Source organism: Danaus plexippus, chromosome 19 (assembly GCF_018135715.1).
Source record: "Danaus plexippus chromosome 19, MEX_DaPlex, whole genome shotgun sequence".
NCBI lineage: Eukaryota > Metazoa > Arthropoda > Insecta > Lepidoptera > Nymphalidae > Danaus > Danaus plexippus.
The window spans coordinates 2,516,420-2,541,688 of record NC_083549.1 but is presented as its reverse complement, the minus strand read 5'-3'; the positions used below and the strand labels follow the sequence as shown (position 1 = coordinate 2,541,688).

General features: G+C 31.2%; 5 protein-coding genes across 10 annotated transcripts in view; 3 read left to right on the top strand and 2 right to left on the bottom strand.

Annotated features, from left to right (window-relative positions):
- Positions 1–3,538: 3,538 nt before the first annotated feature.
- LOC116767990 (general transcriptional corepressor trfA-like) lies at positions 3,539–5,848 on the bottom strand. The gene is made up of 2 exons (XM_032658596.2): positions 5,093–5,848; positions 3,539–4,999 (listed from the first exon to the last, which is right to left on the bottom strand). Exons 1-2 carry the CDS (start codon positions 5,582–5,584, stop codon positions 4,379–4,381), a joined length of 1,113 nt encoding a protein of 370 aa, XP_032514487.2. The 5' UTR covers positions 5,585–5,848; the 3' UTR covers positions 3,539–4,378.
- Positions 5,849–5,938: 90 nt separating this feature from the next.
- On the top strand, positions 5,939–10,437 carry LOC116767991 (ejaculatory bulb-specific protein 3-like). Of its 4 annotated transcripts, none has more exons than XM_061523499.1 (4): positions 5,939–5,956; positions 6,552–6,749; positions 8,125–8,293; positions 9,911–10,437. In XM_061523499.1, the coding sequence occupies exons 2-4, from the start codon at positions 6,744–6,746 to the stop codon at positions 10,045–10,047; spliced, it is 312 nt and encodes a 103-aa protein (XP_061379483.1). In that variant the 5' UTR covers positions 5,939–5,956; positions 6,552–6,743; the 3' UTR covers positions 10,048–10,437. The 4 variants fall into 4 exon arrangements, with proteins under 4 accessions (XP_061379483.1, XP_061379482.1, XP_061379481.1 ...); XM_061523498.1 differs by lacking the exon at positions 5,939–5,956 and adding an exon at positions 5,986–6,003; XM_061523497.1 differs by lacking the exon at positions 5,939–5,956 and adding an exon at positions 6,347–6,456.
- A 43-nt stretch (positions 10,438–10,480) lies between these two features.
- On the top strand, positions 10,481–14,171 carry LOC133319371 (ejaculatory bulb-specific protein 3-like). The gene is made up of 3 exons (XM_061523496.1): positions 10,481–10,631; positions 12,535–12,712; positions 13,652–14,171. The coding sequence occupies exons 1-3, from the start codon at positions 10,626–10,628 to the stop codon at positions 13,789–13,791; spliced, it is 324 nt and encodes a 107-aa protein (XP_061379480.1). The 5' UTR covers positions 10,481–10,625; the 3' UTR covers positions 13,792–14,171.
- Positions 14,172–15,164: 993 nt separating this feature from the next.
- Positions 15,165–24,096, top strand: LOC116767970 (uncharacterized). The gene is made up of 5 exons (XM_032658571.2): positions 15,165–15,687; positions 15,929–16,005; positions 16,253–16,435; positions 16,884–16,942; positions 17,416–24,096. Exons 1-5 carry the CDS (start codon positions 15,515–15,517, stop codon positions 22,735–22,737), a joined length of 5,814 nt encoding a protein of 1,937 aa, XP_032514462.2. The 5' UTR covers positions 15,165–15,514; the 3' UTR covers positions 22,738–24,096.
- The window catches only part of LOC116767971 (synaptic vesicle glycoprotein 2C-like), a 24,785-nt gene continuing 23,601 nt past the window's right edge, over positions 24,086–25,269 (bottom strand). For all 3 annotated transcript variants that reach the window (XM_032658574.2, XM_032658572.2, XM_061523642.1), the window contains exon 11: positions 24,086–25,013. In XM_032658574.2, coding sequence (XP_032514465.1) covers positions 24,830–25,013 — 184 coding nt within the window. In that variant the 3' untranslated portion in view covers positions 24,086–24,829. The remainder of the gene's footprint in view (positions 25,014–25,269) is intronic.

Sequence of the window (25,269 nt, the reverse complement as noted above, 5' to 3'; positions counted from 1 at the left end):
ACAATCGAAGGCTAAGTATAAAATACAGAATATAAATACATTATCTCTCATACCCGATGCATTAGCGTAAGATAAAGTCTTTAGAATTGGTGATATTTTCTATAATATGAAGCAGACTTTCTAGTTCATTGTCATTTAACGGGAATTAGTGTTTCAATGAACAACGCAAGAAAACAAATGAACGTGAATATGTTTAAAACACAATCTATAAGATTTTTTTAAAGATAATGTCTTCTGCAACAGGCACTTTTGACCACAAAAGTTAAAATAATAAGAACACTGGCTATTGATAAATTCTCAAAGTCTGCTTTGGCAAACCGACTTCCACTTTTAGTTACAAAATTAAATTAATATTAACTTTTACAACAGTAACCTCACAAGTTCAGTTGTCAAAACAGGCGTGACGTCAGCACTCTGATTGGTGATTTCAAATACGATTTGTTTTGAGTAGGAATTCGTTATTATAGTTAAACATTATTTAAAAGAAAAATCTTGCAGTGACATATTGATTGGTTAAAAAGAAACAGAATGAGGGAATGCGTGGTGCTCGAACGCTTGCGGGCGATCAATTGTGAGTAACATTAACAAAGTTTGCCTGGAAGAAACACTGAAAATTCCTTAAAAATCAATTTCTTCCCCTTCCTGTTTTCATTCCAACGAAGTTTCACATTTTTATTGTTTATAAAGAGCCAAAGAGGTAACTGTCTATTTCAATCAAGTATATAACTTTTTTATTTTAAAAATTACTGTAAGTGTAGGTATTACAAAATTAACTGCAACCTTTTTTGTGAATTTTTTAATGCTGCTAAAAGAGCAATTCTCAAATATTCAAAAAACTATTCATTGTATTCGAGTATGTTTGGATATATAGACCCTCCATACATTAGTATGGAAGGTCTATTTATATAAGAAATTATTCTTGCAAAATTATCTAATCAAATATTAATATAAATTTTCCACAACAAAACATCAGCGAGACTCAACATTGTAGTTTGAGTTGACGTAAGTATAAGTTTATTGTATTTCCATTTTCCTTACAAAAAAAAAGAAACTTAAGAAGTATGTATGTGTACAAACGAAAATTTTATGATAAATAAATTTTCCTTCTGAATGAAACTGTAGCCAAGACCTGGCCATTTAAAATTTACTTCCATTCCAATAAATAAAGGGAAAAAAGTAGCGGGCACTAGCAAAAAGGTTGCATATTGGTTCATTGTTTTATTATTTTGGCTAAAAAAATTGTAATGATTAGTCTAAGCCTTTGTAATAATAATAATGATTCTAGATTTCAAATTGAATTTGAAGAAGTTGGTCTCCTTAATCATTAAAGCCTAGTATCTTTTTTTTGCTGTATCACCTGAATAGGCTTCCTGAAGATACACAGCAGAGATCAAATGGCCTTCAACAGACTACCGTACTTTCCTATGAGAAACAAAATAACAGTGAAATATTTAATATTGAATAAAGGTTCCGATTAAAATTTAATTTAGCTATATACATATATATGTACATATATAGATATACATACATATATCTATATATGTACATATATACAAAGAGATTTGTACATACATATATAAAGAGATGCATCTTCGGATTCCCTCAGTGCAAGGTGATTTAAGCGACCTCAGCGTTTCGGCACCGAACTGTTTTTCAGTTTTTCGGCCCTAAAAATGGAAATCAAAAGTTTTTTTGATAAAGTCACCCCAATATAAACCGAAAATAACCCGACCCAATCGGACATTCGGTTACCGAGATCATCTCCGTTAATGACCTGAGTCGCCAGTATAGCGTTCCGCTCGCTTCACACAATAATTTTTAGGCAAATTATTTCATAAATATTTTTTGTGAATGTTTCAAATGAAATTTATATACTTTGGTTTTTTTTTTCAATTTTCATTAACAGTGAAAATTTGAGCACAAAAAATTATTACGATATGATCTAAATGGGCATTTAAAAATGTTCAACACGGGCTTGGATGGATTTAGAAACCCAAAAGTCGATCAGTCTTCTAATAACTCTTTCAACATCAATTTGAAGGCTTGCAATATCCTTCAATATCAGTAACTACTTTATATTTTGAGCTTTTCTGGGTATGGCTAAAACAATGTGGTCTCATTTTTTTCTGTTTTCACTCTTTTGATGTGTTTTAAGCCTCTGTCTGTGGTAAATTGTCAATAAATTCTTTAAAATAATTTTACTCAAAACTTCGGCTAACAAAACCATCAGACACATAGTTTATAACCCCGTCTGGTGTTGAAATATTTAAGAATGTTGCATTTCTTGTAAGAGGGAAGGGCCAGACATTGGTTATTACATCACTAGGTATACTTCCATAGGCATTGATTATAGACAAGGCAATTGATTATACGGTATATTTTAGAATAGAAATTTTAGAAACCAACCGACAAGTTGGCGAAAATTGATTTTCGAGATGACTTGTGATATGAACTTTTTTAACTCTAAATATTCTGTCTGCTGTCCTTTCATGTATATCAACATTTTCTTAAATCAAATTTATTAATTTAGTCGTAGCTTTTTGAAAAACTAAGAGAACATTATGAAGATATTGCAGGTATCTCCATAGGAGTTCTACAAGAATGTTGCTAGAAAGTGTTATTAAAAGTTAAAACACTGATAATACTTGTTTCGCAGTTTTGGACGAGAAGGTCATATCAAAAAAAAAAATTGCTACTATGCAAAAATAGATAGTCCCATTGGCACAAAATATGAGTCACACGTTTTTTTAGAACATTGGAGACATTATTATAATTACACTGATATTAACTGGCTAATCAATCTTAATTTATGATCAAAACTAAATCTTAAGTCGAAAAACATGCTAAAGTCTGAAAAAAGCAACGAAGAAGCATGTGATAGAAAGGTTTGACGTGAACAGAACCGTATTTCAGATTGCGCGCGAAAACTGTTTTAAAACTATATGCTATACAAATATACCTAGATAGAATCTTTATAAATTGAAACAAAAATAAAAATATTGCATGTTTCCTATTTAACTCTTTTAAATCATCGTATAATTTGTTCACTTAGTTATGAACAGTATTGTTATTTGTTTATAATTTTCGATTCCCGCCAATTCATTTTTATGGCATTCTTTATCCATCTCGTCAGTCGTCTATACTCTATTTGGTAACAGGTATTACCACGTGACCTTTATCATTTTACTAGGAGTTTCCTAGTCTTGTTAAATGTTGTTTTGGAACTGTAAAGTGAAGTTTTGTCTGTTTTTCACAAACTAATCTAAATTAAATGGCACAATCTGAACGTATGAAGTTTGAACTAACTGTTTAGGTTTTAGACAATATTTATATGTACGCATATTATATTTGCATGATAACTTAAATGTAGTGGAAGTCACGTTAGAAAATTATATTTAAAAAAATGCATTTTAGTAATGTACTATGAACAATATTGTAGGCAGTGGTAAGAATGTTTATTTTTATAAAGAAAGTGAAGATGAAAAGCATATATTGAAACAACAGACCTGTTATGACCTATTTTAAATAAAAATAGATATAGAGGGATATATAGAGGATTTATTTAAATTGTCCTTACAGTGTACAACTATAACTATATCAAGCAAGTTTTTTATAATACATTCATACTATACATTGCACTTTATTTATATAATAACATATAAAGAGTACAAACTAGAAACTGAATATATATTTAATATGCATTAAGTTTGTGTATTAAAATTGTAAATTAAATAATAAAAATGTATGTCCCCGGACATGATATGGATTTATAATTACATTTTGTACTTCTTATCCGACAATAATAATATAAAATAATATCACACCAACATCTTTTAAATATTACATTTGTTACTAAAAACAACATGATTTAAACATACAAAATTGTCTTAAATTATTGAGATGTCACATTTACTTATTTTGAGTAATTTTTTTATTATTTATTTTTATATATATTTAATCAAAATAAGAAAGTTGCAGAATGGTTCATCATAAACTATTGTATGTTTGTTAATAAAAAATATATATATTTTAATACCAGGAGCACCCCTAAAAGTGATATTCTTTGTTTTATAGAGATTTCGTAGTCCACAATCAGTACAATGATTATTTTTCACATGCATAAGCAACAAAATAAACTCAAACGTCATATAGAGGTGCGAAAATATAGATAGTTTACGTTTATTTATTGTCCTTATGAAACACTACTGTTATGTAATTGTAAAAAAAAAATGTAAATATTTTGGACATTCATATTAATTAGACCAGTAATGGTAACAAATTATGGCAGTAAAACCTATATGAATACTTGTAACATTTGTCTGCACCACTTAAATCATCAAAATCAACTCGAACCATAGAAATGGGTGCGTATTAAAAATTAACCATAGTCTGTCCCATAAGAAGTGAGACCTTTGTATTGTATTGCAAAGGAAACGGCCGCGTCTAAAAAATCATAATGATTATTGGCTATATTATTATCATGTGTTTCATTGTCTTCAGCCTCATATTCAATGTTGCTATTATTTAAATTGTCAGTTTCACTAAAAAACTGATATGACGAACTGGAAGTTTCGGGGTAAAATTTTAATGGTGAATTACTATTTGAGTTATGTTCTATGTCGTCGGCATATGTCCATGACATATCAAGATTGTTTGTGGAACACTCAGTTTGAAGTTTATTTTCTAAGTTTATATCTGGACTTTCATCATCTGAAGGGATTGGACTGCTTGCTGCCGACATATATATATGTTTGCTTGAATCACACTGATCTGTACCACTGTTGTCGTTACTGGATCCAGAGTTATTCTGTAAGCCATGAGCAGATATCGCCATCAATATAGCCTCGTTCTCAATACTATTGTCACCAGGCAGGTTGTTTATAAACTCCGCTGCATCTAAAGCTAGAACTCTGTTATTGTCCATATCAGCGGGCAATGGTGCAATCATCCAGCTATCAAGGACCCGATTGATTGTATTGTCAACAAAACATTTAGCCATCTGAAAAAAAAACACATGATTGTTCACATATTTCTTGATAGAAAAGAAATAATAAATTATATACAAGTGGTACAGTAAAAGAAATAAAAATACCTGTCTTGCTTGCCACCGAGCTATACATTGGTCTTCAACTTCTTTACTTGAGTACACCATAGAATTAGGTATGGATTTGTCGCCGTTGGTATTTCCACTACTTTCACTTGTGTCCCTGCTGCTCTCAAAAGTACTTATATATTGCGGGTACGAAAGTTTTTGTGTTGAACTTGAGCTAGGTAATAACGACGCATTATTGTCACTTATAGAGTCAAGGGAATTGAAATCCTGTTTCAATAAATAGTCCCCTAATATCTCAAGGTTTTGTTCTGTACTGCCAACTAATTTTGATTCTTGCTTCGAGGAACCGGCTGTATCTGTTTCTCCTATCTGGTTTGATTTTCCATCAGTTATATCATTTCTCAAATGATATTTCCCCTTTACTTCCCAAGCAAAGCGTGCTTTCTTTAGTGGGCGGTCTGGTTCTTGAGAAGCGTCGCCATTTTCTTGTCGTTTACATGAAGATTCTCCAATATTTTCAGAAATATTCATTATGAGATGTTTATCAATACTGTCATTAGTAAACAAACACTGACATCACTAATTACTAAACATATGATTGACTGACAAGTCGCTAATTAGACATTTTTTATACTTCTTTCTCATTATTATTAATGATAATGTTGAACCAAAATTATGTTCTTGCTTTAAACTACTTGTTATATGCTCTAGAAAATTATTTCTAAAATATAGAAGTTAACTACACAATGTTACAAAATCAATTGTGTAGCTACTAGAAATTTCACAAGTAGTCAACTTCCTTGCGTCTGTGTAGTCTGTGCCTTGTCTAATGTCAGTTGACATTGTAAAATAACTTTCTGGGTTCTTCGTAAAATGATCTGCCCTTATGAACATGAATGAATAGTGAATATTACTTTTTTGGATTATTAATTCTACGAAATGCATGTTATGTAATTATTTAAACTTGGTTTCATTTCTATTAATAATTATTTTCATATATTTTTTAAAGATATCTATGGATTTTTATAAAAATAAATGATTGGACGGTAGTATAAACAATAGTTACAAAAGTATGAATAAGAAAAACTTGTTTATAAAGTTTAAAAAAGGTTTTTGTTTTACATTTTTTACACAAAAAAATTAAAAAACATTAAATATGAGGTCAGGAGCTATAAATAAAAGAAATTTTATTATTTAATGTGACTAAATAAAAATGCCCATATTTGACATTTTTGGCTTAAAATATATAGAATTTATAATATTGTAGGTACCTACAATTTATTATAATATGATTTAGTCGAAGACATTCGCCATTTTAACAGATTTAAGACTGTTTAATTGAACAATGACCCAATTCATTAAAATTAATTTCAAAATATGTGAACACGAAGAACAAAGCGTTTGTAAGCAGATAATTAGGAATATTTGTTTTAGATAATGTTATTGCTAATAAACGAAATGAGGGCTGCTTTAATGACTCATAAGTTAAAATTTATAGGAATAGATTGACACCTAATCAACATACAAAGAAGAGGGGGTCTATTATTAGTTAATAAGATGATTGTAGGCAGTTGGTTCATATACGTCGACGAAGTTGCCCAAATACTGGTACAAAAAAGTTTTAGTTATAACACAACGAGCAAAATTTATATCCCAGTAGTTTAGTACTTCAAGTTTAAGCGTCACCACAATGCAGGTATGTAGATATTTTATTATAGAAATAATTTTAAGAGTCCGAGAGTGGAGTGGCGATAATTATTTATTTAGATCTATGTTATGATTTCGTATTGCTTCTTTTTTTAAACACCGGTGTTTGTTATTGTAGAAAAAAATAATATTTTATCATTTTCTCCGTTTAAATCAAACTGTGTACGAAATTTATCTTTTCCCTTAACATTTTGAATTTCTTTATGAATTAATTATAAATTAAATGATATTGTTTAATTTCTTATTATGTACGTTTTTTTCTACAGTTCTATACCTATAGCTAAAGTATTCGTCGTTACTACACTTTAAATAAAAACCGATAAAGAGGAATTGTTTACAACGCTATTTAATCAATTACCGATTAAACTTCTCGGAATATACTGTGATCGTAATATTTATTTAAATGTCTGGTTTTAAATATCGATTGAGTTTGTAAATTTTTAATCGATAGACGAACATAAAAAAACTATAATCCAAAATTTCTTTTAAGCCTTGTAGAATAAGAAAGTGTATTCTAGACATTAATAATAAAAAGGAGCGTAGGTGTTATTTTTCCTGCAGCGGTAAAAAGTCTTGATTTATTGATAATTAAATTAAAGCGTCTAAATTGAAGTATGTCATGGTTGCATCGCAACGAAAGTGATCCTGTGGTCTCTGCATTATGACATGAGGGTCACTGCTGACCATTAAGGCTGATGAGTCCCAGATAACCACTACCGTCTTTCCATGGACGATGGGGTAGATATAAAACCTTTACCATCGTAAAGAAAAACCTATAACAAAACTCCATGATAATTCTATCAGCCCCAAAGTATATGAATAAAAAACTGGAAACGCTGCGTATGTAGTGCAACGATGAAAACTTGTGTTAAGGTAGAGAAGCTTACTTCGCTTCCAGTCGTGAATAGTAGTAACTTAAAAATTTAAGTCGTAAATCGCTTACTATTAGTATCGAATATTTGTGAGTGAAAAACCTGTAAACGGTTTAGTGTCGACGCTAAACCGTGTACTTATGTTAAATATTTAAACACCGTAACAAATAACTTTACAAGAGAAGGTCGAGGATCAAATAAAGAAATAAATTTAAACGTAATATAATACATTTGAGAATTTGTAAACTAATTAAGAAATAATAAATATCCATAATATTAATAATGAATTACATATTTGAATCACGTTAGCAATGAATATTATTTTTTTTCGAAGATTGTTTTAAATTTAAACATGATTGTATGTACTATAAAGAAATTTTAAATTCATAAATAAATTAAAAAATATATATATTTTGATACATTGGAACTTTTTTTTAACTAAAATATAAGTGCTCATATTTTATTCTTAACACCTCTGTGATTATCTTTCAGTGTGTGACGCTACTAATTGTTTCTCTTCTCTGGACATCAGCTCATACAGCGCCACAGATGTCTGACATGCAATTGGAGCGGACACTAGCTGACAGAGTGATGATGCAGCGTCACATAAAATGCGCTCTGAGCGAGGGACCTTGTGATCCAACGGGGATGAGACTTAGAAGTAAGTCGCCATTTACAAATATACATATAAAGCTGTAAAATTATATGTAAAAATGATCGGCTTTGTCAAAAAATATAGATTTATTTCATCAATACAGTATAATAAATAATTTTAAACCGGTTTGATAACAAAAATTGTTGTTTTTGTTATAAATAATGTACAATTTCTATATGCAACAATCATATTCTAGCAATTCGTAAATGTTAAGTTTTAAAACGTAATTTTATAAACGAGTACTCAAACCACAACATACAGCCAGACAATACCATTAATTTACCTTTTAACGAAGTCCTCGTTCAACATGTTCTCGGAACGGTATTTTTTAAAACATATATTGACAACAATGATTCATTCCTCAAAGTGACTCGTCAACCTCATTTTTTATTATTATTTACACGGAATAAATTATTATAATATGTTTTGAATTAGCATAGACTCATAGGTATATTTTACGACTCTATATAACTTGTCTATGTGTGACATGACCTCCGTCAATTCAGCCGATATTAGGTATGTTAATTAAATATACATAATACATTATGTCATTTAATTATAAAATTTTGATATTTTTTTTAAATTATTAGAAGTGAAATTGTTTTTTTTTTCATAATAATATTTTAAGTACAGATTTATTTTTAAATGTCCATTGATGTGTTAATGTTATTTTTCACATAGAAGTAAGATGTGTATTTCATTCATTATCAGTGGATTCTTTTATATCGCGAATGATTTTTTAATTATACGTAACGTTGAAACTGTTCGTTTTAAGTTAACTATGAGAAATTTTACTACGAATCTTATTGACGGAACGATTAATTAAATTTTTTTACTTCTTTATAGTTATGCTTAGTACAAATATTCATCGCCACACTCCATACCAAGCGTTTCCAGTTTTGTCATTCAGTAACGTTGGTTAATATTATAACGTGCCAATATTTATGAATGAAAAACTGTTAAAACTGTAGTGAGCAAATTTAGGGTAAGCGTAAGAAGTAATAAATTAATTATAAATTTTTGAATTTTTTTTTAGTAATCGTCACAAAAGGTTTGCGTATAGCAATAGAAATCTAATATAAAAAACTTGTCACAGAAATTTTTATAACGAATCCAATAATTAATTTATTCTTTTGAAACCTTTTAAGTTTTAATAACAAACAAAATTTTGTCTCGCAATTTTACGTCCCGATTCTGCATTCGAAGAAACTTTTGAGGAAAAAACATATGAATATTACTAATGAAATTTGAGTTTTATTTATAATTTTATGTCTCGCTCTCTCCCTCCCTCTCTCTCTTTATATTTATTATTACAAATGTAACTGTATATATCAAAAAAAATATAATCATATTTGGCATCAAAACCAACATCGATGCCCCGCTGTTTGCCAAATCATTGGTTTAATGAACTTTTCATTGTCAGCACAGACTGATCAAAGAGTTTTTATATATAGGATTTGACATGACAGTTCATACTATTTTTTCAATATTTCAATATATTTTAATTCTATAACATTTTTTAGTTTCAGATTCCTATTTGGGATTGTTCAAATGAAATATGTTATTTTAAATTATTATATACAAAAATAAACGTTTTGTTTACACTTAATGTATATTTATCAGCTCTCGCACCCCTCGTTCTCCGCGGTTCGTGCCCTCAATGTTCATCTCAGGAGACGCGCCAAATAAGACGAACTTTAGCGTTCGTGCAAAGAAACTACCCATGGGAGTGGACCAAGATTGTGAGACAGTATGGATAATTGACCAAGTTGAAACCCACAGACTCTACCAACTGTATATAATATATCCTTACTTTTATATGCGAAAACCAAATTAATTATGCTATTTTAGAACAAATATGACTGTATCCATAATTATACTAAGTATTTTCAACTTATTAACCATAGATTAAAAGATATTCACGCTGGTAACTCATACTGAGAAAGCTAAAGACGTTCTAAATTCAAATGAAACATCATCGCGTTATGTAAACATGTAAACCATTGTGAACGTTTGATATAAACTGTTTGTAAACATATCTGACCAAATATATGTTAATGTATCAATGGTGTTGTTTTATGTAGTGTTATATATAAAGCTCTAGCTGTCTCGTGTTGTTTTAATATCGAAATATATAAGTGTATGCCGGAGCTGCGTTTTATTTATGTAACGTAATATATACCTCCCTGTGTCGGTGGGAGGGTTACCCAACCAGTTGTTATGCCATCGCATGACGGCTGGGTTGCGATTGGCATTCATTCGTGCTCTGTGCAACGTTCTGAACAGAAGTTTTAGAAATCGTCTGGATTCGGGTCACACTGTGAAGTAAAAGTAAACGATGCAGGTGAGCTCTTATATATATATTTATTTAAATCTTTTAAAAGACACCTATAGTAAATATACCTATGCTTTATATTGTGTGTCGAAAGTTCTTTTTAACAATTCTGATATATTTTCTAGTAATTATTATAAATTTCTTTTGAAAGTCTTAGATATGTATAATATGGCTTTCTGTGACAATAATTTGCGCAATATTCAGGAAAACTATGCAGTTTTTAATACATTTTCATTTGAAAAAAAGTGCAATAAAATATACAAGTATATAATATGGCAATTATTTATTATACAAAGCTACCATACAAAAGACATCAACGGACTCTTAAAAAGTGCCCATCTTTTGCAAACATGCTTAATATTTATATCCCATACTAGTGACGTAGTGTGCAACATTACGACATGTGGGTTAAGGCCTAAGGGCAGCGCGGAGGTGTGTGAAAAATTGTAAATATTTTATAATTATTGTAATTATCCTCAATTTGGGATTGTCTTAATCATCTGTGGATGTGTTTCATGGCCAGGCTGGTTAAGTGTTGAAGGTCCCAAAATATATATTAAAAAAACTTTTCCTGTCGTTTCCTTGTTGTGTTTTAGTTGCAAAAATTCACACAACAGTAGATTATATACAGCCAGTATCTAATATATAGAAAAGGTTTCAACTCAACAATATTAAACCTCTCTTTATAAGAACTTTTTGCTTTTTTTATTTTATAAATATCTATAAACATTTTGATACTGTGTTCAACTTTATGGAGAATGTATACTATGTGTTCTTTTGAGAGGAGAGGAAATAAAATCTTCGTGATACGCATAGGAAACAAATATATTTATATATACGTTATAACGTAACCTAATATTATTCAGACGGCGACTTATAAACTACGCATTGTTCTAAATCTTACGTACTGAGATGGTTTATAGATGCTCATAATAAATAATTTCAATAGAACATGAAATGTACAAGTTATATAATATATTTTTCATACATTTTATTATTAATGTCATTTAGTAATTTTGAACTAATTTTGATATGAAAGTTATAAATAGCATTCTGTACTATCAAGCAAAAACTCATAAAAAAAAGTTTTTTAAATAAAATGAATTTTTTTTTTTTTTCAATAATTATCGATTCACGACATCTTTCTTTGTTGAAAATGTATTTAATGTTTCACTAATTAAAGCTTAAATATAAATTTAATATACATTTTCTCAGTTGGACTTACAATTCAAAATATCTGACACGATTTTAATTATATACAAATAAATATATCATTATTTAAGTTTATTCTATCAGAAGTCGAGTTCAATTTGAGACGGTTTTTTTTTTTTATTTAATTATAATAGCTTTTTGCTCCAATCGTAAAATATATGAATCACTTCCGCTTTACAATTGACAATAATTTATATTGGCTTTTATGTATGCGTAAACGAACAAAAAAATTACCGTTACTTATAGTGTAACACAAAATAGTACAAAATATGTAATTCTAAGAACTAAATCTCTCGTTGCATAATCAAATTGTTGCATACATTAGTGTCAGTAAGTGGTACACGGACCGACTTACATTATATAAACATAATTTTAATATAAACGGTTCATATTATATCTCAAAATTACATATTATAATCAGTGACGTCACTTTTAGGAAGTGACGTAATCTCTGACCGATTTATTTATAAGAACAAATAGATAATGACATGTTTTCTTTTAATATTTCTATTTGATATCAACAATAAAAGAAAGAATGTGAATCTGGTCATTGTCTTGAAATTATTTCCCTTTAATGCGGATTCCTAGTGTTTAAACAAATTGAATTCATTGGAATTGATTTTATAGATGAAAATTGACATATTGAAAGATCCTTTTATCTGTAATACGAATTTAATCGATCGTTATCAAATAATTTCAGCTTTCACACGTCATAGTAATATTCGCCATGGCCGCTCTCTGCTTCGCTGAGACACAGCGGCCAGCTGTATCGGACACCGCGCTCGAGGACGCTCTTAATGACAAACGTTTTATACAACGACAATTAAAATGCGCGCTCGGAGAGGCACCGTGTGACCCAATTGGAAAACGATTGAAAAGTAAGTACATATGTGTTACCCTCAATGCATATATGCCTCGTCAAACCAAATACAGTGTCCGGTTTTTCATTCGTCAATACTATGTACACGATAGTATCAACAAAAAAAAAAAATTTAAACTGCCTGTATTTAATTGATAATTCATTTATAACAAAATCTTATAAGATATTTATCGAATGAAAGACAAATTAAATAATTGCATCATATGTTTTATGTGCTGCTTCAAAAGTTAAAATTATAATGCCAATCATTTTTTATTATATTATTAATAATATACCGATTGTAAGTTTCTCTTAAAAAAATATTTTTAAAAACAATAATAGTTTATAATAGAAAGCGGTATCAAACCAATTTGTGACACGAAAACATTACCAAAGAGCTTTATGGCTGAATAAATATGATGCAATCAAGTACCTACTTATAAAAGTAACTAAAATAAAAAGAAATATTTTTTTGCTTACATCTTTTTAAAATATTTTTATCTTTATAAAATGATTTATTATTTATTAATCTTATTGTCCAATTTGTAAAATATGGTGTACAGGTATTAAGGATATAAATAGCAATGAAAATGTGCGCCCTTGATTATTTCTATTTGATATTTAACACTTCACTTCCTTCTTACCTTCACTTACTTAAACATTTGACTAATACATATTATAATAAATTACCGTTTTCTATTTTTACAGACAAACAGTTCACGAATTATGACATTTAGTGATTCTTATTTTTACCATAAAAGATAAACATGCTTTTTAAAACCGAATAGTGGTTTTTTTTTAAAGAAATAATATAGAATTTTTTATACGGCGTTCTAAGTTTTTATTAAGGAGAATCTAAGTTTGAGTTTTAAGAGGAAAGAATATAACTTAGAACTTTGTTTATAGTTTAAATTTGAATTATAAATTATAATGAATAATATAATATTTTTGTTCTCAGCATTAGCACCACTGGTTCTTAGAGGCGCCTGTCCACAATGTTCGCCCCAAGAAACCAAGCAAATTCAACGGACCCTGTCTTACGTACAAAGAAACTTCCCTCAGCAGTGGGCTAAAATTGTACGCCAGTACTCAGGATAATGACGTTATAATATCTATTATATTTATTATAGATAATTTATGGATTTTTAATATATGATTACAGATTATAAATTTTAAAACGTAATTTCTGATTAGGTTAAATATTTTTACTATGTACTTTACTAACAGAAATGAGTTTAAATTATTTTATCTGTAATATTCTCTCATGTCCAAAGCTTTTATTTTAAGATAGCTTTTTATTTCTACTGTGGTATTGTAAGAGTACTTTTTCGTTTTTTGATTAAGAAGTAGTTACGAAAGCTAAATGTCATACTTGAAATATCGTTCGTCTTCCATTCATTTGTACCTACCCTAAGTATTATTTATGGTTAAACCCTACTTAAAGAAGTAATAAAAACGAATATTATTCATTTATTAAATGTATTTATTTATGTGATTTCCTTAGAAGTATACGATATGAAGCATATTTAAGATTTCTAATAAAATATATTTTAATATCAGTTTATAAATAATGTAAAAACATTTTTGTTCAAAAGGTCGGTGGGGAGATTGTTATTAAGTAGTCATGCACTATACTATTCTTACAACGTCAGAGATACTGAAAAATCTTAATAAATTGAAAATAATAATTTTATAATACTGTAATAAAATGAATTAAAATTGACAATTTCCAAAGACTTCGTAATAATGTTTTCATAATATTTTTTGTATTATCCCATCTTCTCATCCATCAAAGTGATTAACCATTAAATATAAATATATTTATACTAAAATCGATCTCGGTGGTGTGCAATTGGAGAGGCTTATGTTCAGCAGTGGACTAATATAGACTGATGATGATGATGATGATGATTTATACTAATCTGTCTTGGAGTTTATTTCTCGGAACAAAAGATTTTTGGTTGCCAAAATCATCTCCATGGATGAATGACCTGAGTCCTTGTCATTCATGAAATAACGATTCTTAATTTTATAATATCCTTACATGGATATATCTTATAAATAAGAGTAATAGTTATTCACATTTGATTTTAAGACTCGTTATACAATTTTAGAATTAAAACCAATACTGAAACAAATTAATTTATGAATAATGATTAATTATTTTTAATAATTAAATAGTTTTCGGATTCAAAAATATTTACTACAGTGCATTAATAGCAATAATATATATTTTTGTCTGATTATTTTTACAACAATTGAAAAATTATCGTTGTTATGTCATTTTTCTTGGAAAAATGGGATGTGGTAACCATGTAGACCGAGCTCATAAATTTTTGTAATAGCAACACTAGTTAATCATAATACATTTTATAACATTGGTAGTTGCTGACGCTATACTCTAAGGTTCTTCCGGTTACTCTTTTGATTATTTTAAAAAGATTTGCCCATGTATGTAATAAATACCCTAGAATTACACTTTTTAAAAATAAATTTATTTTATAAGGGAAATATCAATTTTGTAAATACCCAAAATTATTAATTTTGTTATTAAAATCAATGGTACCAACCATACTGACCGATGAAATAATTTCGTACGCAGTCGGTGAATTTATTTACAACTTCTATTTTGCAACTAGTTTGACAATATAGAAACAAATTTAATGAACTTCTCTTGTTAAATCTTATATACAGCCAATGTGTGAAAGTTTAAGGATTTAATATTCAGTACTGGAATGTTATGGTAACAGACCCATTCGACCTATAGTTACTATATAACAAAATATGGTTATGCGTGTCGCTTGAACATAATACAGTAGTAATGTGTGAACAGAGTGAAGTTAATTATTTGGATGGAGATATAGTATGGGTAAAGTTAGGATCTTGCTGGTGGCCAGGTGAGGTGGTCGGTACAGAGAAACTGCCACCGGACCTCCTACCATCATTTCGAAAGCCACCTATTGCTGTTGTCAAGTTTTTTCAAGAAGATTCTTAGTAAGTTTGAAAATATAACCTTTACTTCGATCATATTAACAATGAATATAAGGTGTTTACCTTAGCTGCTCTTGTTTGCATTCATAGGATCTGCACTTAAAGTTACATTTATAAAATGAAAATTTTATGAAATAAGTAGTACAGATAAAATATAGTTTTAACAAGATAATTTTCAAAATTATGTTACTGCATCAAATTGTTAGACACACCTACAATCAGTGTCATTTTATTTCTGTTTCAGTGAATATGTGAAAAACCTTAATTCAATATTCAAATACAACTGCAGTAGAAAAAATGAATTCATTAATAAAGGGCTATGTAAGTTTTACAAATGTTTTTATGCTTGTCATGATTCTTTCCTCGCAATTCTATTAAATCTTAAAAAGTGTATTTAAGTGTGTATGCAAGTGGTATTTTTTATAATATTTTTTAAACTTGCTTTTGTATTGTACAAACAATGCAAAAGAAAATTTTTTTTTGTATTGTTTACTTATTAATAAATAAATAGAAAAAATTGACAAATTATTAAATACAGTATGTATGTAAAATTGATTTAAAATTACAGATATGTATAGAACAAAACATGGTCTCATGGAGAAATTCCCTGAGGATGTTATCAGGGCGGAAACTGCTGTGGGTGGTGATATAACGATATTAACTAGAGATGAATTCCAAGAAACAAAGAAAGAAAGCTATGCGGGGCTTTTCGGTGATCCCGCAAAGAAAAATACCCCCATCCACAAGAAAGGTACACATTTATGTCAGTAAAAAACATGCTGCTTTTGAAACTATACAAATCTTTGTAAAAATAATCTTTTTACCACAATACATGTATGTATTTTTCAATTCATAATCAATTCAAACAAAGATTATGTATAAGAGTTTTTCATATATAAATATCTTTTAAAAGTATTGGGTTCAATTATTCAAAAGGTTTATTAATTTTGATAACTAAAGAAATGGAATTGTAATCTTAAAATATTAGTTCGTACAGTAAGTTTCCTTTTGAAAATATATGATTATTTAAATGTATTGTTTGACATATGTTTGTACAATGCTATATTTTTGTTTGTGACAACTATTAAATGGTATTTGTACTGTATATAATGTATGTTGCAGAATCGAATGCATATAAATCTTTCTATGAAAAATGGTTGTCATATTTCGATTATTATATTTCGTGTACTCAATTTTAGGTAAAGGTGGAAGAGGACGGCCGCCTGACACAGCTAAGTTATCAACACCAATGAAAAAGGTACTTTTAACATATTGCAAGAATTCTAAACGAATTTTTTTTTTATAATATTACCTTCATCCGTGCAAAAACATGCACAGTATATTCTGCCAGTGTCATGTAGACTACATGAATTTTATATATTAAATAATTTAAATGTCATAATATCTTATAACCATCATTAATCAATGTCACCAACATATTTGTAATGGATGAACATTATTTATTTATGAAATAAAAAAAAACCATTTCAAATAAAATATTTATCTATACCGTCTTTGAAATTATCTATTCTAGGTAAAATTAGAAATAATTACAACACAGGAATGTGATGTCCTACACTTATTATAATAGTTTTACTATCTGTTATTATTTTAATTCCACATTTATAATCTATACAATGTTTGATTTAAAATTAACATTTTAATAATATACATATTTTGTGTCCATGAATTATTGATATGCATTTTAACCAAATTGTTTTCTTTCTACAGTTCAAGGAAAAGACAAACTATAAAGTACACATATTATTACAAGGATCAAAAACTCCCAGCCAAAATAATGAGACATTATCAACACCCTCTACTAGCAGGGCCGGATCGGAACCCACAGAGATGTCACCTGAAAAATCCATTGAAAAGAGTGAAAATCAAAGTGAATCTGAGGAAGCTGATAAAACACCTCAACCAGCCTCATTTAGTACTCCAACAATGTCTAGTTCGGGACTGTATGTATGTCATGCGTGTCAGTTTTCAACACAACGCCTTAATGTACTGATTCTACATAACAAAACACATAGTGTATCATTTACACCATACTCACCATCACCAGTCAAAAAGAAACCGCTCAGTAAAATTAAATCAACGCCTGTTACGTCTAAAACTCCTAAAGAACGCAAGCGTAGAACGGAGAAGTCCGAAAAGAAAGAAAGAAAGACGCAGAGCAATAAGCGTTCAGCTGAAACAGAGACTATATCGGAAGTGAAGAAACCTAAAACGGATGAAGAAATTAAAAGCAGTCTTTTAGCGGACTGGGATGATGGTGATGAAGAGTCAGCTGATGAGTCCTCGACTATAGTAACGGCCGGTTCCCCGGAAGTGCCTATGGCGGCAGAATCGCCAGCAGTGCCAACGCCAGCAGAACTGCCAAACAATCAGGATACTGTCGAGGATAAAAAAGATTCACCAACTCAAAAGCCGGAATCATCCAGCGATTCCAAATACGAATTCTGTGAAGACGAAGATTGGCCGATTGAAACAGATATTGGAAGGAAAATACCTCGCGTCAAGAGCTCGTCGAAACGTAACGGCGATAAGAAAAGTGTGAGCATCGATGAAGAAGAAATGGCCAGGGAGGTGGCTGAGCTGCTCAACAAAACTGCGCTTCCGGAGCTGCCGTCGGCACCGGAACCCTTGAAAGTCGAGGAAAATTTTCCGGAGGGCTCGATAGCGAAATCTCCAGATAAAAAGACCGATAAATCACAAGATCAAAGTTCTCCGGAAAAAAAAATACAAAATGACAACCAACCACCTAAAACAATATTCAAAACGAAAACTTTTTTTCGAAGTCGACACTCTAGAAGCCAGGATGCAATAGGAAAATATGTTGCGGAACAATTAAACGCAGCAGAAAGAATGGATCTCTCTGAGAGTGAATTAAACGGGTCCGAAGTGGCGTCGTCCCCAGAAATAAGGGAATCGCCTCAACAGATAAAGGTTGCACGTTTAGCGCCAAAGATACAATTCAAGAAAAGCAAAGCGGAAGCTGCACAACAAAAGGAAATGGAAAAACATAAGACGGAAAAGATTGACGAAGAATCTACGAATGCTATTAAGGATGTAGATATTCATGAAGATACGACTCATATAGAAGACAAAGATAAAGATGATAACTTACTGAGTGATATAAGCATATCAACCGACGAAAAATTGTATAAAAATAAACTAAAGCATAACTTAAAAGACAGCACAAATGATGTTTTAAATGATGAAGAAAATTTTGATTCCCCTAATCATTCTGATTCACCGTCAAAAAATGTGATTCCGAAGAAAGAGGACAGTTCAAAAATATTAAGTTTTTCAGAAAAATCATTTGAGCCCTATATGAATGAGTCGACAGCATCGGCCGTTGATGCGTTACTGAGCGTGTCGAGAGAAGCTGATCGTGTTACTAAAGTTATAAGTGACGATCCTCCCGAGGATTTGTTTGAAGACGACGTAAAAGACAGCATATCCGTTAACATTAATGGTTTCAGCGACAGTGACCACAACAATATAACACAGAATGAAGATAACATCGAAAAAACAAATGTTTCGACTGAAAAATTGGTGGATAACGAAGTATCTGATGCAAAAGTGTGTGATGAACAAGAGGAAAAACTTTCACAAAATAGTATAAATGATAATACTTCTGTGAAAGCTCATAAAGACATGGAAGACATAGCAGAAGTCGTGGATACGACTAAACTTGATGTAGTTAATTCTAAATTGATCTCAATTGAACCGGACAATAATTTTCCCGTAGAAAGTATCCCTTCTGAATCTGATTTGCAAGTAGCAGAAGCTCTCATTAATTTACCTACGACGACATTAAATAACAAACTGCCCGACGGCCACACAAACGAAACAAGTGTAAAAGAAGATAAAGAAACTACTAATATCACTAATGACGTACCTTTACAAAGCAGTCAAAATTTCTCCTTAGAAGAAGAACCAGACATCACACCAATCCAAACAAAAATTATGGTTAGTCCAAACAAAGAAATTAATTCACGATATGAAACAGAACAAGAGAAAAGTGAAAATTTAAACGCAGCGAAGTCTTTAGTACAAATGTCGGAATCCATAGACCATAAAATTAAAATGTCTGAAAATAAGTCACCAAAGGAAAAACTTAGTATTTCACAACGAAAAGATGACTTATGTAATGAAAGTTCCATTGAAGTAACCCAAAAGCTAAGTGTGTCTACCAATGACTTCAGCAATGAATCTAAGACACATTGCGTCTCACCAGATTTACATTTACATTCACCGAAATTGTTGAAAATTCTGGAAGAACCGGGTTTGCCTAAGATAGCTGCTAGAAGAACTGTTACAAAACAAATTATTGTACCTCGCAAAGAGAAAATTTTAAATGTTGAAGCTGGAAAATCGCCTTTAAAGCCAAAAACGCAATCACCCAAACAAAAAATCATTATTCGTAGGACAACACCAAGTAAAAACTTGCTAAACAATATTGGTGAAATAACAACACCTGATAAAATAATTTTATCCCGAACAAATAAGTCGTCACAAGATGGTTCGTCTGTACAAACCTATACAATTCAAACCTCTCCCGACATATCGCCCACAAGCGATCCTAATACTATCATAATTCAGCCAAAACTTCGTCAAGTTGTGAAACCAGTGTCTAAATTACAAAAAATTAAATCTCAACCCCAAACAATAATTGCCCCTAGTAAAGAGAGTAAAATTACACAAAACATGAAAAGTAAGGATGACTCTGTATTTGATATTAATTCTATGCCAATCGTGTTGACACCAGAGAGTATTGAGAAAATGCCCATCGTTATGTCCGATGGAAATATCATTACAAACTCTAGTAATCCACCAAAACTAGTAAAGACCAAACAAACTATAGCAGACAGTGGAAAGATGTCGCCTGGGCCTATCAAAGAAATAAAACCCATGATAATGAGTAACGAAGTAAGTAAAGCTACTACACCTAATATTCTCTCTAAATCACAAAAATTACGAGGAACAAAACCAATGCTTGTGATAGATAAGACTACAGGCAAACAAAAAATTATAATGACGAAGACAGAACAATCGAAAGAAGTTAAACAGCAAGCGACATTAATACAATCAGCACCTCAGAATTCGCAGAAAGCGGAAAAGTTCATAATTTTACCATCACAGAATTCTCCTCGCTCTGGAAGGACGCAAAAAATTGTTATCGATCCTCAAACCGGTAAGGCGCATGTTCTTGTAGGAAAATCAGAATCGCAATTAAGTACAGCTGAAAGTAATAAACCGGTTTCAGCGAAACTGATACCATCGCCATCAGATTCTAACACCCCCGGTAATACCGTTATGATAATTACGAACGCCCAAGGAGGACAATCTAGAATAGTCCTCACACCCGAACATGAAAAAATATTGTTCCCAAACAAGCAACAGCCAGCGATGTCTCAACTTAAGCCTGTAACGCATCGTATCACATCAGGTTCGGGAACTGTACAAAAAACTATAGTTTCCACAGCTACTGGATCTACGAAAACTCAAACGCGAATCGTCCCTAAACAAAAGAGTGCTATAATTACGTCCAAGGGTCAACTAATAGTGGGTGGCCGTGTGGCGACTACTACTCAAAACATTGCACCATTACCTGAAATTAGACCAGCTCCAAAACGAATATTGGCCTCGGAGCCCAAGAGATTAGTCCAAACAATACAAAAAAATTCCTCGGAACCATTAATATTCTTACGCCAGAATTCCAGCGCTGTGATGCAACTTACTGTAGCCCAATTTGAACATCTCCAAAGAACCGGTCAAATAATACAGAAAGCCCCCACGCCTGTTCAAGAGAATAAAATAGTTGTCCAGAAGTCAATTACCATTTCTCCAAAAGAACCAGTGTCCTCGATACAAAAGCAAAGAGTCAGAAAACAGACAAACGAGTCTCCGGCCCCTATGAAAAAAATAAAACATGAAATAGCGATAGCACCTGCACCCGCGCCTGTGACTATGCCAGCTCTAACACCAATCGCACCACCACAAGTACCGAACGTTTCGAGTACTACTACCAATATGTCAACCTCTAACTACTCAGATTTAGAAAACCTAGAAGAACTTCTGCCATCAACGGCAATAGTTAGACATTCGGAACCGACACTAATACAGCCTCAGTCTGAACTCAATCAGCCTCCACCTGCCGCGCTCTCTGATGGACAACTGCTGGCAGTACCTGGAGAACACTTCGGAGGTCCGACGGGTTCATTTTACCTATGTGTAGAAGATAATGGTAATTTCACCGCGATAGACAATCGTCCTTTAATACTTGAAAACAATCAGTTAGTGCCGATGCCCGATCCCTTGCCGGTGCCAGTCGCTCACCCCGAACGTAGGGACATTTTAGAGGCCGCGCTGGCTAATAGTGATGTTTTTCACGGTGAAACAACGCGTGACGAGGCTCCAGATTTTAGAGATTTAAATGCGAACGTTTCGGTTCACTGTCGAGTCTCAGAAACCAGCACAACACTCAACCAGCCCATCATGACGCCGGTCGAAGTGCCTTCAAAAGTCGACAGTGAACCAACAACGGTCCCGTCTAACTTGGAGGATGGATTGGCCGTGATAGGTGTCACACCACACACCGTGCCGACCTCCCTCGAGCTGCCGATAACTGTAACAGATCCAAGGATAGCACCTAAAACAACCGATCCGCTTAGCAACAATAATTACGGAACATCCTTACTACCTTCTCCGAACACCGAATTGACGTTTTCCACAACAGAAGACGCTGATATATCCATGGTCGGTCCAATATCGATGCCAATTCTCACAGATGATGATAACGTTGGGGGGAAGTCCATGCCGATTCTGACGGATGAGGTTACGGAACGAACAGTATCCTCAGTGGACTCTACGATCGGATCTCCTTCATCCATAGATGTAAGGGAATCTGAGAACGAGGACAGCAGTCAGTGGCCACGACGACTCCTCACTCCGTGTTCAGACACGTCAGAAACGTCATCAGAAATACCCTTACAACCCGTCATGCAACTATCAGTTAATGATCTGTCCCACGACGGCTAAAATCCTATTTTTATCACGAAAACATTATTTTCAAATTTCTTATAATTTTTTCTTTATTATTATAACAATGAATATTTAATTGGAGTAAAGTGTACGTCATGTTATCTATCGCAGTATGTGTTCCTGCAACGTGTTTGCATAACCGTACAGAAAATTTTGGACATTTTCTTTGTTATTCTATATCCCATATTTTGTTTATAAATTTCATCACCCTTTAGAAATGTGAAGCGTGTTCATACTTTCTTGCCTAAAAGTTAACTTCATGTATCAATCGCATACCACCTTTTCGTTAAGAAAGTTTTTTTTTATCTCTTCTGAAAATATTTTCTGACGACCTTTTTAATATATTGAATTATAAATCTTCCAAGCCTACGGAATTGTTCAGGTGAGAGATTTGTGCACTGCTTTTCCAAGTGACTGAATAATATATATATATATATATATTATCAAAATATTTTTTGGGGCCCCGTTCTATCGAGAATTTTATTTTATTTTCACTTATAATAAAAGAAAATGTTATGAATTCAAGTTCTTCTAGTTTTTTATATGATCATAACTTCTCAGGTCTGTGCTTCTTACTTTATTATTCTTAGCTCGTTTCGTCTTATTAGGCCCGAATACGAAATCGATTTATTCAATAACTCCGAAATTCCAAGAAAATCTATTTGACTCCAATGAAATTGTCTCATTAATTATCATTTTTTTTTTTTTATATATTTATTAGTAGAATTTTCCTAATCGATTTTTAAAATGTGCAATAGGTTAAGTTTTAAACTTTATTTTCCTGGTTTTATCGTACAAGCTTCGTACGAATATTTATGTGGATGTCGTTACAATGTAATTACAGTTGATAAACTTAAGTTAAAATGGCGGGCGTTGTGAACGTGCGTCTGACTGTACATATTGATGTTAAGGGAACTAAATTTTATGATTTCTAAAACTTAAGTGACATACAGGCGAATATTGTGTGGATACACACGGCCATTAGAGAAATTAGGTTTGTAAATTGAAATTGAATTATGTATTGTTGGATCCCATGTGTAATATATTAAAGTTTAGGTATATTATAATATTTTTATAATGTTTAGCAATTTTTTGAATAAAGTAAATATAGGTAAATGTGTGCTATTATAACAGCATTTTTTGTTTAAACTTGTCTTGGTAATGTTAAGATAAATGCTGAATACTGTAATGTAGAGGTAATGTTAAGTACAATATTTGTTGAATTAAATTATATGTCAAAAGCACATAAGTTTCGTTTGAGTGATCTTTAACAGAATTTAGATCGATATCAAAATGGGAGTCTTTAGAATATACTTCTATGTAATTAAGGTTTTAATAAATAAACTTTATTCAAGATTTCATCACTTTTATTTCTTAGTAGTATCTTAAGTAATACATAATATAAATTTGTTTCGATTTTTGACGTCCGTGTATGTTCAAATGTAATAACAGATAAATGAAGTTGGTAACAGAGTATAAACACATTTGAACTGTCAAAATATATAAACTGCGATCGAACCTGCGATCTTTGTTGACGAAGCTTCTCAATCACTATTAATGTTGTTGACAAATTTATATTAAAGTAATATTGAATACTGTATTTTAAAGGTAAAGGAAACTTCCAGTATATTTACGTCAGATACTACGTTATATCTAATATAAACTACATTAATGATAAATTCGTAAACATTTTGTGTGGTATACAAACTAATGATAACCTAACATACTTTTAATAAAATGTATAAACAAAACGCATTTGATGAAAAATGTTTTTTAATGTTGATATGCAGAAGTGTTAGTTTGTAATATAAATAAAAATTCATTTATAAACTACTTTATTGTACAAATTTATGATAACTATCTACATCAGGGATCATTTGAAACTTATGATGATCATCACTTAATTCTTAACATCCTATCTACCTAGCAGCTTGAATATATCAATTTTAATAAAGTAACAAAACTTGTTTTTTAAAAACAACAATCTTTGGAACAAATGAATCACTGTAAATACGAAACGTAATTTTGACAGATGATTATTTAAAAATATATAATTGACAAACTGTCATATATGTTTGATGTTTGAATGTTATTTCAAAGCTGTTCTAGTTGTGTTCGGTAGGAAGATACACATGAGACCGCCCCCGGCCAGGAGCACTGCCACTATGAAGGTGGGCGCGGGACAGTAGGAGTCTAACAACGCCGCTATCACGACGTTACCTATGATACCGCCCAGACGAGCTGCCACCATAGATATCGCCACGCCCGTCGCACTGCAGATAATTCATGTTTTGTTTAATATAAGCATTTCTAATATTGTTGAGTACAAAATATTTTTCATGATATTTCCTGTTTTGCATATGAGCATTTTTATTTCATGAATTTGTATTAAAAAAGCTCTAGTTTAACAAAATATTTCACAATTCGTATTTACTTGAAATTGTTATGGTGAGAGGACTTAGGTTTAAATTAAGTTAGTATCATTGAAGATATTTAATTTAAAAGAAAACACGTTTGACGTAATAATTG

Coding starts and splice junctions, on each gene's coding strand:
- LOC116767991 (XM_061523499.1), top strand. Junction 8,294..9,910: donor AACGGGGATGAGACTTAGAA/GTAAGTCGCCAT, acceptor TATATTTATCAG/CTCTCGCACCCCTCGTTCTC.
- LOC116767970 (XM_032658571.2), top strand. CDS start 15,515: ATGTGTGAACAGAGTGAAGTTAATTATTTGGATGGAGATATAGTATGG. Junction 16,436..16,883: donor TACCCCCATCCACAAGAAAG/GTACACATTTAT, acceptor ACTCAATTTTAG/GTAAAGGTGGAAGAGGACGG. Junction 16,943..17,415: donor TATCAACACCAATGAAAAAG/GTACTTTTAACA, acceptor TTCTTTCTACAG/TTCAAGGAAAAGACAAACTA.
- LOC116767990 (XM_032658596.2), bottom strand. CDS start 5,584: ATGAATATTTCTGAAAATATTGGAGAATCTTCATGTAAACGACAAGAA. Junction 5,000..5,092: donor CTCGGTGGCAAGCAAGACAG/GTATTTTTATTT, acceptor TTTTTTTTTCAG/ATGGCTAAATGTTTTGTTGA.
- LOC133319371 (XM_061523496.1), top strand. Junction 12,713..13,651: donor AATTGGAAAACGATTGAAAA/GTAAGTACATAT, acceptor TTTTGTTCTCAG/CATTAGCACCACTGGTTCTT.